The sequence below is a fragment of the Odontomachus brunneus genome, unplaced genomic scaffold (genome assembly GCF_010583005.1).
Source record: "Odontomachus brunneus isolate Ranch 3 - 2012 unplaced genomic scaffold, Obru_v1 Obru_scaffold_085, whole genome shotgun sequence".
Taxonomy (NCBI): domain Eukaryota; kingdom Metazoa; phylum Arthropoda; class Insecta; order Hymenoptera; family Formicidae; genus Odontomachus; species Odontomachus brunneus.
The window spans coordinates 442,601-455,934 of NW_022639535.1; the positions used below are offsets into that span (position 1 = coordinate 442,601).

The 13,334-nt window shown below is 48.8% G+C and overlaps 1 protein-coding gene across 13 annotated transcripts in view; it reads left to right on the plus strand.

The window, feature by feature from the left end:
- The window catches only part of LOC116847936 (synaptogenesis protein syg-2-like), a 413,298-nt gene extending 400,825 nt beyond the window's left edge, over positions 1 to 12,473 (plus strand). For all 13 annotated transcript variants that reach the window (XM_032823535.1, XM_032823542.1, XM_032823543.1 and 10 more), the window contains 2 exons: positions 749 to 915; positions 4,339 to 12,473. In XM_032823535.1, coding sequence (XP_032679426.1) covers positions 749 to 915; positions 4,339 to 4,725 — 554 coding nt within the window. In that variant the 3' untranslated portion in view covers positions 4,726 to 12,473. The remainder of the gene's footprint in view (positions 1 to 748; positions 916 to 4,338) is intronic.
- Positions 12,474 to 13,334: the final 861 nt, after the last annotated feature.

Below are 13,334 nucleotides of genomic sequence, written 5' to 3' on the forward strand. Positions count from 1 at the left end.
TTCTCTGTGCAAGCACTGCGTTACTTATTATATAGTTCATTATTTAATCACGACCGTAACTATATGGTTTCAATCGTGAATTATTATTTAATCAACATATCGCATCAACACCCCCGCCCGATCGAGCGACGTTATCCATATTACATGTTATCCGTATTACATTCGTAATGCCTTGTCGTTATTGATTTAATAAAATTCAACGCGTCAGCTCGACATATGAATGACTAGATCGGTTTAATAACATAAATAAGTATTTGCGGCACGAACGTCGTGGTTTTCTCCCGATGAATATTACAGAATCTCCAAAAGCGAAAGAGTGCGCGGCGTGACGCTTGATAAATTGCACATGAAATGAATATTTCTCGCGTCCTCTTCTTGTTTTAGCGCGCCGTTCGAAAGGCTTGTGCTCACGAAATAAGCTTCTTTCCATAATTGATGTCACAATCAGAAAAAGAACATTCTCGCGAAGAAGCGCATTGAGAGAAAAATATAGTTGCTTTTGGCGTCAACTATACATTTTTGTAATCTTAACCAGAAAAGTAATTAAAAGAACCATCTTTCTAATAACACTTACTAAAACAATAGTCTTCCTAACTATTTTTATGGTTAAAATCACAAAAGAGTATAGTTGACGCCGAAAGCAACTATATTTTTCTCTCAGTGCGGGCACGAGCTTTCCGAATAGCTACCGTTGCGCTATTTCGGGGAGAAAGATAGACAGAGATGTTTCACGTGCATGGAACCAAAGATTCAGATTACCAGCTGACCGGGTCAACGTCCGGCACACCGTTAGCGACGCAAAACACACCGGACGGTCTTCCGCCGTCGTCCCTTCCGACCCAACAGACGAACAATCATCTGCAAGGACTTCCCGCCTATTCGCATAACGACTACACCAATTACCCGACCTTGCCGGTGAGTACCGCGAGAGCGGAGATTCCGCTAATGAAATTTATTAATATCCCCGGCTCCGACCGCGGCGGAGAGAACGAGCGGCCGGCCAAACGTTGACTCGTACTACTTTAGCCACTCTTTCTCTCTTCTGTCAATTTTGCGCCACGTTTTCTCTATGTTTTCTCTGTACGTAATTTCATTGTACATGTAATTATTTTTAATAAATTGTTGCACGTGATTATTCCTTAGTTTTATTCTGATTTCTGTTGAGATGTCGCTTCCGAACAGCATCTCTGAACGTTATCTGGAGAGAGGAGAGTGTCGTGAGCGTGGAGCGTGTAATTCAGTGGTTTAGAGCAGTCGCCCGGCAAGCGAAAGATCCGGGTTCGGTTCCCGGCCTAGCAAACCGCGCTTTCGATATTTTTCTCTCTCCGGAACGAAAAGGAGACGCAGGTCCCGCCGCCACCTGATACGCCCTCCTCCTTCTTAGTTTCATTGATTTCTGTTTTCGTGTTGATATTAATGGAAGCTAACAGAGATTGTTGGTTAAGCGATGCCTTTATATTTATGTAACGCGCGGGAACTGAATAGTGTGTTGTGCGAAATACTTTAGGGACAAATAATCGTCGCGTACACGCAAAAGGCAATTCTCCGACAAACCAACAATTCCCTTTAGGTTCCTTGTTAAATTATACTTTGTTGTCCCACACTCGGTGCACTCGTAGCATGTATACACACACATGCACACAGTCTGTGGCACAGCCATTACATGTAAATGGGTGCGCTCTGATTTCACGAAACGTAAGTGAATGCCGTACGTTGCCGTTCGCAGCAAAGAGGAATTCAAACAATTAAAGTCAATGGTTTAAATCACGGGAATTTCGTTAGTCCAACGAGCGTAAGTGGGAGCACGTTTTAATATAGTTAATAGGTTCATCCAATGTGATGGGAAACTGAGCAAGCGGAGTGCAAAGAAACGGAAGCGAGGCAACGGCAGCAGCAGCAACCTCGGCCGAATCGCGCGACCCCGTTGTTACTGTCGCATCGTTCCCTTTTCCTTTCGAGATCCGCAAGAGACGCTCGGGGGCTAACGTTTTCAAGAAAGACCTCGAGCGGTGTAGTTTGAAATAACAGTATCCATCTGAGAGGGATGGTAGCGGCAGCCGTCGCCGCGCGCATTGCGTAAAGTTTCAACCGGAAAACAACGCTTTCGCTTCGCAGTTGGAAAGTAGAAAATTGCGCTGTCCACGTCTTTTCTCCCGATTTTGAAAGACATTCCAAGGTTGAGATTCTAACGTTAACATACACGCTACTGCGCTACGTCGCGATTGCACCCCGCTGCACAGAAAATTGCTCCTCGCCCAATGCCCAACCACGATCGACACACGAAATGCGCGTACGTCTCCCTCTCGTGCTTTTTTTACCACCCTCCGCGCGAGGTAGCCCGTTTGAGATTTTCCCCGGTACTCTCGAGCTCCTTGCGTCATGAGCCACTGAAACTTCACCCTCAATTTCACACCAAATTAATTACTAATTACTGTTGGGATCCAAAGTTCCGTTAACGAAACCTCGGCAAGAACAAAACTGCAGAGTAGAAAACTTTGATTATCGCTAAGGATTTTCCTATTCCATTTACCCGCGGCACAGTTAATTGTTGCGTTCTTTCTCTCTCTCTCACTTTCTCTGCCTCCCTTTCTCTCTTTCTTATTTTTGCAATTTCTCATTGTACCGATTCTCTTCCGTTGGATTTAGTGAATTCTTTCAGAATCGAGAGTCCGTGGCGGCGGACGCCGGCTCTTAGAATTCCTCACGATACCGAGATACTCGTCGAAGATTCGTTGGAGTTTAGCAAAGTTTGACTAGAACGCGGGAAAAGTATGCTAGAAAGAGAGGGATAAAGGGGATGGGAAGAGAAAGGAAGGGACAAGGAGGAAAGGGAGAGAGAGGGAGGAGAGGGAGAGGGAGGAGAGAGTGAGGGAGAAAGTTAAGTAGGGGACAGAAGAAGGGGAGAGAGGGAAGCGAAAAAGGGAGCGAGAGGAAGAGGATAGCAAAGAGAGGGGAGACGGAGGGGAAAGCAGAGAGAGAGAGAGGGGGGGAAGAGGAGAATGAGGAGGAAAAATATAAGTAGCTTAAGAAGATATAGCCGAGAGTTTCGTTCTTTTCGTGTCTATGAAGAGAATCCACGGAAGATTCGCGTTTCTCGTCTCTCTCGTTAGTCTGTCTCGAGAGAAAAGAGCCGGTGAATCATCGGCCGACTCCGGTCCGAGTCGTTCCTCACGTCGCGAGAGAACATTCTCCGTGCTGTTTTGCGTCCAATTTATAGGAAATGGCGCGCGGGCACTCGAGGACCGTCGTCTTCGTCCTAAACAGTCGAAGGAACTCGCGCCCCGTCAAAAGTTTCCGTGATACGAGCCAACTAGTCCCGGACGATCGGTCCCTCAGGAATATTCAGGAGTGAAAATTCCGAAAGTTAGACCTGTCCGTATTATCTAAGTCCCGGGGACTAGAGAGAAAACGCGCTCCCTTCCCCTGCCACCCCCGACGTCCCGCGAAAACTACCTCTGGCACTTTCTTAGAAATGTGCCTCGGTCCTATCTTAGAGAAGTTGGTCGCGTCTCTCGGCTTCTAGCGGATTATTTAAATGCCGGCCGGGCTCGCGCGCGCACGCGTATGCATGTATGTAAACTGGTTTGCATTTACTTTGGAGGATTACGCTGCGCGCGAGCGCACCCATGCACTGACACACACACACACTCGCACAAACATGTCTCCGCACGCACATATCTATAACTCAACACGCTAATGTATCGAAATTAGCTTAATCTCCTGTTCCCCACGTGTCATTAGACATCCGAACGGACTTGTTGCGTAATACATGACCGATTTCATCGATCGAAACAATACACGCGCTCAGTCCGTAATCGGATTCGAGGCTCATGTAGGACTCAGCGATCATCGTACGATTCAATGAACCTCGTTCGGCTAGAGTCAGACAGAAAGGAGTTCTCGCAGCTGCGCGCGCACGTTCCCCAACATCCACTCACGCTATTAGAGATCCCCCTTCTCGTGAAAGGCTTAATGACTTCACATTATCAGCAAGAGCCTGTTGCTCGTGTTATACCGCTGATGCTAATACGATGTCAAATACTCCAGAAATTTCTACGTAATTACGTCTCTGTTAGGACCTGCCGATAATCACCGTTCCGCAATAAACAATCTTATGTCATTACAGCCCTCGTGAGAAAGAAGATGACAGAGGAAAGAGAGAGAGAGAGAGAGAGAGAGTCTCGCCTTCATCGTGTGTGCACACGGATTTCTTTGAGATTTAACTCTTTCAGCGTCCTGGGCAGCTAACACCCTTCCCTCCCTTTGTGGAAGATCTTTTCTAGCTAACGTTACCGCGAACGGTCCTTGTGTACCGTGCCCTACTTTTCCTTCTTCCAGCTATCTGGCGAGGTGACATACGCGGAACTATGCCTGGCGAGGCCCACCACTCTGTCGACCCTAGCGACCGACGCCAAACTGGCGAGCCTTGGCGGAGTCGGCGGTTTGGGTGGTCTTCAAGGCTACGGGAGCGGTTTGGGGGTGATAGTGGGCGGCAAGCCGTACGCGAAAGAGGCAACGGTATACGCGTGCATCGACCACAACGCGAGGCCGGCCAAGGTGGACGTTTCCAACGTGCCGTCGTGCGCGGCGACTCCTCTGTCGACGGCGAGCGTGCTCCAGGACTCGACCGTCTCCACTATGAGCGGCGGCAAGCAGCACCACCCAGCGAGAGAGGTCGTCACCGTTCGTACGCCCCTCATCTCGACCCAGGAGAGTTGTGTATAGGGACGCGACTCTGACGCGCTCAACGTCAACGAGTACTACGTCTGATATGGCCGCCTCGTGGCGATCGTGCGCGTCCTAAAAGTAACGACGGATTCATGGGACTTACTGCTACCATTATGGAGTTCATAGTAACGTCCTCACGTTCTCTAAGAAGGATACGTCTGAACAGATGAATGTCACGAGTTTCGTCCCCGGATACGCGCGAGTGTCGAGCGACGTGGCTCGCGTCGGAAAGAGAGACACGTGGACTTTCGTCGAGGATGAAACTGGTGCTGCTACTGTTACTACTGTCCCGTTTAGGGACAACGGTGTGTGACCCGTGTTCGGCGCGAACAAGCGATCCGATCGTGAGTCGGACGACGGTTCTGAACACGACGCGGAGAATGATCGCACTTCGCTCAAGGATTCCGAAGATATACGTAACGAAAGGACAACAAAGACATGTACGGACGCGGATACAACTCAAAAATCTTGCTCTTTCGCGATCTTGTCAGTATAGTCGGTGATTTATGAAAATTCAAGACTGAGGGAATCATAATTTTAAAGAATACCTACCGAGAGATAACGATTCCAATATCGACTGCCATGCACACAACGAGCGCGTTCGTTCGATTCGGCGTTCCATTGTGTCTCGAATTTACGACGACAGGATGCACTTTGTCATGCGGAGATGAAAACCCCAGGTAAGAGACAAGATACCGCGAAAGTGCGCGGCGGAGGAGCACACTCGAACAGAGAACGAACAGATCGATCTTAACCGAGAGCTTTGCAGAGAAGAAGAGGTTTTTGAATTTCGCCAAAAATTCATGAAATTCTTTTTATATATCGCGGTAAAAAGTATCTTGATCATATACACACATACAGCACACACGTCGTAACGCGCCATCGACTGAGAGCGTCACAGAATTGCGAAACGAATTTTCTCGAGCGCGAGAACACCACCCTCGTGGCCGCATAATCGTTCTGATTCACGAGAGGGAGAGAGAGAGAGAGAGAGAGAGAGAGAGAGAGAGAGAGAGAGAGAGAATATCGTCCAAGACTCCGCGAATATATTCGCTCGTGAGGGATCCCGTCGATTGACTGAATGGTCGATGGGCCGGAAAGGAACACGCCTAAAAATGTAGGTTTCCTACATTTCGAGAATGTTCGTAGCGCGCGCAGAAAACGGCAAGATCGATGTGACTACGTCGCGACGGCGAACGTAGATTTTCTATCCCGGGAGTACACTTTGTATTACAAAGTAGGTACCGAGAATAGTGGGAGATCGTCGCGTTGAGTGTATTTTCGTAGAATAGCGCGTCTTTATCGGCGATATGCATACGCGAGAGTATCGTATCGTGTCGATTACGTCGCATCAAGTGCAACGATCAATTTCGCGAGCGAGAAGAGCGAGAGGTGGATCCGCGCATGGAGGAGGTCGACCCTTGTTCCGCGAAGATCCTCCAAATATTTCCGCCCGCTGCGGCAGTCACTGCGACGCGCGGAACAAGTGCGACGCATCAAACACCGGGGTGACGCGCCGCGAGAATCTCAACGCGAACATCTCCTCGATGCGTCGTTGTTGGAGACGTTAACCGTGCTAGTCATTTCTTCGTTTTGCGTTTTCGAGCCACGTCCGGTTTACGATTCACGGGACAGACCTGTTTCTCGCGCAGCATCGTGCACGATTAATTATCAAAAAACTAATAATTAATCAGCTAGTCGCGCTGGCGTTTAACAAACGATCGATCCATCGATCTTCTCCGCGTGTAATTGCGGGGTGGCTTTCGCGCAACACGTGGAAATTCTTCCGCGAATGTAAGTTAAAACTTGAAGCGTGTCGCGTCTCGGTGTAAGCTGATTAATTAAACTTGGGCGTATCGACGTTTAACCCGACTTATTTAGGAGCGGAGGTGGTATCGCAACGCGCGACAACTTACGAGAGGCGGAAGTAAATTTGCCGACTATAAAATAAGCGGAGACTATCGATCTTCTCCCGCGCGGACCGACCGAGGCCGTTCGTTACCCTTCCAATCGTTTTACATCTCTCTAGTCTATTTATACGGCTTTTCCTATCTGACGCGCGCGCGCGCGCGCGAACGCACCGGGGAGCGTTGCCCTGCGTTGGCATGTTTTTCGTCGGGCAGCGTGGCCCTGCGTTGACGTGTTTTTCGCCGGAGAGCGTTGCCCTGCGTTGGCGTGTTTTTCGCGCGCGCTGCGTTGCGCTGCGACGCGACGCGCACGGAGACTTTCCTACAAGATGAATACCTGACGTACACCGATGCTCGGTTACGCGTGCGAGGACGTTGTAAATAGTGACTATTCCTCGTGCGCGAGGACACCGAATAAATCTAGATTAATTATCGAAATTACCGTGTGCGTTGATTGAGGGTAAGTGAATGAGAGAGAGAGAGAGAGAGAGAGAGAGAGAGAGTGCTCTGCACTCCTTAAAGATATGTATATTAATTAAACAAACGTACCTTGTACACTGCGCATCGTTTACCAGCGGCGAGCAACCACGTGTTATCCCCGTAATTAACTTTGCGTTGAGTTCGATCGGAGGACAGTTTGCGACGGAATCGCCATTCGCGCACCGTGAATAAAGACAATAACGTTGCAGCGTCGTTAAATTAAAAACGGCCCGCGAACGATACGAGTTACATCGCGCGGTGTTCCTCGAAACTTAATTGAAGCTTAAGCTCTTCCTTTATTTTCTTTTCTCTCGTAATATCGGCAATAAGCAGTTTGAATAACACTGTCTCTTTTTCTTTCTTTATTATCGGTTATCGACTTTTGCATCGCCAACGCGAGGCAGGTTCGTGCTTGCAATCGCGCGCATCATTAAATCATTAGAGAGGAAACGCCCGAGGCGGGATCGAAAATGCGCCCAGCGCGCATCTCTCCGGCAGAGAGGGTGATTTACTCCAATAACGGCGATAATAATTTTACGGATGCGGATCTCGCAGGCGTGGGGTCTCCGCGACTTCAATCCACATCGGGTCGCGCGACACTAAACGCGATATAATTCATCGTTTAGCGGCCGATTTATCTTCGCTCTCCGCCGGTCCCTTTACGAAACAGACTGACGTGACGTGCGTTATTTTACGACGAAATCCTCAGGATAAACCTGTGTCCCGGGACTGCCAAAACGCGCACAACTCCCGTACGACTGCCATGTCGCATTCATTTTCATTAAGTTCGTCGAGAAATAACGAAGAGTGATCGGAGAAGTAGTAGTACCTTTCACGCGTCGCCGTACGTTGTGCACCGTACAAATGTACACGCGAGTACATCTTAGAGAGAGTGAGTGAAAAAGAAAGAGAGAGAGAAATATATATACATACATACACACACATACACTCACTCACACTCCCATACACACACACATATATATATATGTATATATATATATTGGTCTTCGTAGCGTTTACGCGCAGCAGAGACAGTGTAAATACTTTGTATATAAGGACATCAAGAGAAAAGAGAGAGACTTTATTTGCGAGAGATGCCCGAGGTTAAACCCCCTACGTCTTCTTCGAGGGACGACGGAACAGGCACGAAGGATCGTTATCGACGGGTCCGTTAAAGGCATTACGAGGTACGTTCTATCAGGGAAACGTGTCGAGCGATACCGTACCGGCGCGGTACACGCGAAAAAGGACGAGGATAATGATCCTAGCGCGCGAATTCTCTTTGCCTTAAGTAGAACTGCCCGGAAATTTCGGAATCATTACGTCGCGCGAGTCGTATCTTTAATTTCTCCTCTAATCGCGACGAGATTGCCTCCTCGTTTTTTGATGCGCTACAACCCGTTTCTTTCTTCTCAATTTCAATTCATACAAACGTTATCAACGTGCAACGTAATCCGTTATCGACCGTCGTCGTCGTCGTCGTCGTCGTCGTCGTCGTCGTCGTCATCGGCCGACGAGCACGAAGTCGTGACGAGCGTTCCTTCGTGTACGCCCCCTTCGTAATTTGTAAGATATATGTTCCGATGTACAGCGCCGATATTTTTTCAGAGTGTGCGTAATACAATACCTCCGCGTATATCGTGAAGTCTCAGGTCGCCCAATTAGGAGGGCGGCCATTTAAAGGGCGGAACTGTATAATTAAACGATCGGATTGCGATTAATGGTCAGACAAAGAAATAAAGATATGTATATGTACGTGTACGTATGTGTGTATGCACGTGTGCCTGCGCTTGTGTGCATGCGTGTGAGCACGAAGATACGAATCTATCTTTCACCGTGTGTGCGCGCGCGCGCGCGTTTGTGTGTGCGTGCGTGAAATGTGTCTGTGAAGCGCGTGCGCGTATATGTACGTATTGTGCGATTGCGGTAGCTCTGCGGCCGAAAAAGCGCTCCAGGATTCAAAATAATAAAAAAGAATAAAGATATATGTGTGCATGTACGAGTGTGTGTGCGCGCTTTTCTTGCCGTCTCATAATTTCTCTCGTGAATTATCTCGTTGCGGAGCGACTATTTGCGCTGATCCGACCGCGTTTATCTCTCCGGCGATCGACAATACCGAACGTCGAGGTAATTTCGCTTCTCGCGTGAGAGCGTCTTCGACGGAGAGACTGACGGACGAACGGATGGACAGATAGACAGAACGACAGATCGAGATGCAATTTATTTATCCGAGTTATTTTCGGACATTAAAGTCGCGCTTTTCTTCCCGTTCTACAGCCAGAAGAATGTCGCACGGTTATCTTTTCGATAAGAGGATTCCTCGAGAGTTCACAGAAGGGTTGAAACGAGACGTTTCTCTCTTTTTCTTACGGGAACGTCCGGCGGCGCTCGAACGAAATCGAAGTGGACGAAGAAAAGAAAATTATTCCTTCAGCACTCGGCGATTGAATTCACGTAAGATCGATTTTCCTCCCGCGTTTCACAAAAGGGCACCTTAACTATATGTATATATAGATATATACGCCGCGACCCGAACTGTTCTTTGCCTTCGTATTGTGCCACTCTCTCGCGAGATGTGCTTAAATATAAAATATTATCTTCCGGTCTCCTATTGCATAACGATACAATTTCCCTACGTAATTACTACGTTCTCCAGGTTCTCTGCAATCATAATTAAACAATACTTTTCGTTTTCTTAGATTTGCAAGTTAAGATTCTCCCTATTGTTCCCGGTGAAATTCAAAGAGGTCGCTCTTCCTACGTAATTGCTTTGAGAAAAATGAGGAGAGGAAAAAGAAAGAGGGGAACAGAGCAACGAGAAATTTTAGCGATTCTCGTGTCGGAGCAGTCGAGGTCCGCTTTTTTCGACAAATGTTACGATTTACTTCATACGTGCCACGTACGATGCACGGTACGCGAAGGGTGATGAGATCGCCCGGTATACGGGCGCGCGGCCGTACACGTGTACAAAAGTTCAATTGGCGAAGTCCTTCCGGTTTCGCAGGTATTTTAAGCACGCGCACCGTTAACGATCGCACTCGGCTTCTCCTCCTCACGGCAGCACTCCTCCGCCTCTTCCTCCTCCTGAATTCTCGCTTCTCGCATGCTACAATACATTCCACGTTTCCTGTCAAATACCGCGCGGGCACGTGTGAATGCGGTTCGTTTCGCCACTGCGGGAGAATTCTGACGGTAATAAAGAAACGATGATGGGCCACGCGCTCGCGAATTTCCGCGCGACGATCCCTGCACGCCTCCTCCCGCGAGTCCCGCGTTCACGTGAAAGTAAATGAACAGCCGCAATGAGCAATTACAAGCTGATACGAGCGTCGGCGTGGCCTTGCATTTCAAATACGTGTGTGCATTACGGTATTCGAGTAGTTTAAAAGTACGCGAGATTTGTTCGCAGACGCGCGTGACACGCAGCTCTTTCTCGATGAATGAATTCCAACTAGCTCATTATTCGCCCCTCTGTCTGTCGCGGAGGTCCACTGTGTCCCGGCCAAAGCGCTCCGCGCGCGCGATCGATCAAAGGTAACGATGGCAAGGGCGGTCGCCGGGCGAGGGAGAAGCGCTTGTGCAAAAAAGCGGAGCGCTCGCGAAATTTCGCGAATAAGAAGCGACCGTCGGCTGGCTGGCCGACTAAGCTAAATCGCCGGCTCGTTCGGACAGGCTCCGCTCGTTTCGTTTCACTACAGAGTCCTCTACTGCGCTTTGTAGCGGGTCTGCATTGCGGCGTGCATGCACCCGCCGCCAGCGAGAAGCCTCGGGGTTAAAGGTGACCAGGCGCGCGCGGCCGTGTGGCAGTTTCAAAAGAAGCCCCTACATGAAAATCTGCACCGGCTTATCGAATCTGAAAGTCAATTTCTGCCTTCGTGGCAGACGGAGCTAGCGCTGCCGTCGACGCTGCCGTCGCCGCCGCCGCCCTGTCGTGTGTGCGCTCGAATCTATTAGCTTGTCCCGAAAGCACCAAAAGCGTCAAAAGTCTTTTTGCCGCGGAATATTCATCGGCGCCCCGGCGCGGTTATCACCGCGATAACCGCCGCACAATCCTGACTTTCTGCCATCCGTAATCCATCCCGCACACAACACCGATATATCCCGACATCCAACCCCCGGTTTCTCTCACTCACCCCTTTCGGATCCATCCGATATCGGATATTCGAATCGCACCGCAACGATGTACCGCGAATTTATTGGTCGTTAATAACAATGACACGCCAAGTAGAAACGGATTAATGCTGCGAATGGCATAATCGCGTGGTGCGGCCAGGGAAAAATAATTTGTCGTCTCGGATTCTCTCTTGCGCGTCTCGTCGTTCACGTCGCAATTTGTTACGCACTCGTGCTCTACGCACTTTCTCCGCGATTCTCCGCTCGTCGTCGTCGTCGTTATCAACGGTCGATCAAGCAGTTTTAACGAGGCAATTACCGGTCCAATGCCGAATTCCGATCACGACGACGAACTTAAATCGCTAAATTGACAAATTCGCGCAACCTCGCGTTTCCCCGAAATTCCTGCCTTTTTATCGCTGTTTATCGCAGTGTCGTTTTACGTGGTAATTCCGTCGGAATATTTGGCGTTTAACTGATATTTGGCTTCCACTTTGTGCCGTGGATGTTAGCAGAGAACCACGATCTTTTCTATAACTTGAATAACTGAAACTGTGACAAAGAGCCGGCGAATCGCACGACTGTTACGCGAATTGTACATAATCTCTTGGCACGTGAGTGAAACGTACGTTTGCGTGCACGCGCGTGTGTATGTGTTCGTGTCTGTGCAGACGTGTGTGGATGTGTGTGTATGTGCGCTCGTTTGTACATTCTCCCGTGAAATCCACGGTCCGCGTGTGTGCGCGTGCGAATGTTTCGTGAGATTCCATCTGGCGAGCCTGATGAGAGAAACGCGAACGTGTCGAAAATTGAAATTGCGACGACCATACTACGTGTATCTACAATAATTATAGATCTCTCTCTACAAATATATACACACCTCAGCGTAATCAGAATAAACGTGTTGATATGAAAAACGATAAGATGTCGGTCTATCGACGCTTGGCTGACTTTAAAGCCATCTAAGTCTTCATTAGATCCATTTTCTTTCTATAAAAATCTGACATCGAGATATATCATTAATGAGAGAAAGACTATTATGAGCTTGTTTTACACGAATCTCTTAAAACTTTCAAGTCAGCCAACGTTCATCATAATAAATTCTTGTGACTTCTTTATCCGTCCCTAAAAATCCTGTATCTTTGCGACGAATCAGGTGAGTATGCTCATTATTAATACGACTCGTATCTCTGTAACGAGCACTTCGATGTGTTTTTCCTTCTTTTTTCAATAGATGAAATGAAACGTCTCTCCCGAGGATTCAACGTAAACAGCGAGGTTCCACTGTCCGCGCCAGCCAATTACGTAATGTTCGCACATGCATCTGCGTCAGGCATGCCGAAGTGAAAACGAGTAGTACGGATAATAAAGCGGGCGAAATTAATGCTGTGTTTTACACTACAGCGAAATTAGAAATGGCGCTGCCATAACGAACACACTTTGTCGCATTTCCTGCTATTAATTACGCGGAACTCGAACGCGCGGAGCCGCCGACAGCTATAGAGAGAAAGAAGAGAGAAGAGGAGAAGAGGATATGAGAGAGACGCGGAGTTTCATTATTTCATTTATCATGCGAACATTCGCACACCTATATGCGCGGCTCTCGTGAAGGTGCCAGGATTAAGACGAGAATCCGAGCGAGGTGAGAATTCGCGAAGCCCCGAAAGAGGTCTTCGTCGCTGCCTCCTCCACCTCCTCCATATCGGGTCGAAACGACCTTCACGTCCCTCTCCCCTTTTCTGCCAATCCAGTTTCTCCGACACGTGCTTGCGTCCCGCGAGTCCTTCTCCCGGGATAACATAAATCCTGGATCGTCCTGCTGGCATCTCCGGCCTCTCGTCGTCTCTCTCGCCAATTGTCTGCCGGCCGTTCTCGCGAAATGGCATTTACGTCGGGTGGAGACGCGAGATTGCGAGCGAGTAATTAAAAAATCGTCGAGAAAAAGCCCTATTCTGTCTCTCTTCCGTCTATCTACCTATCTCTTCACCCCTTCCTTCCTATTTCTATCTCCTTCTGCCGCAATGGCGCGCGGCGGTATCCGTTCCAAGAAGAAAATACGAAAGGTACGCTATCCTGCCCCCTGCCTACCTCTCCTCCTCCTCCTCC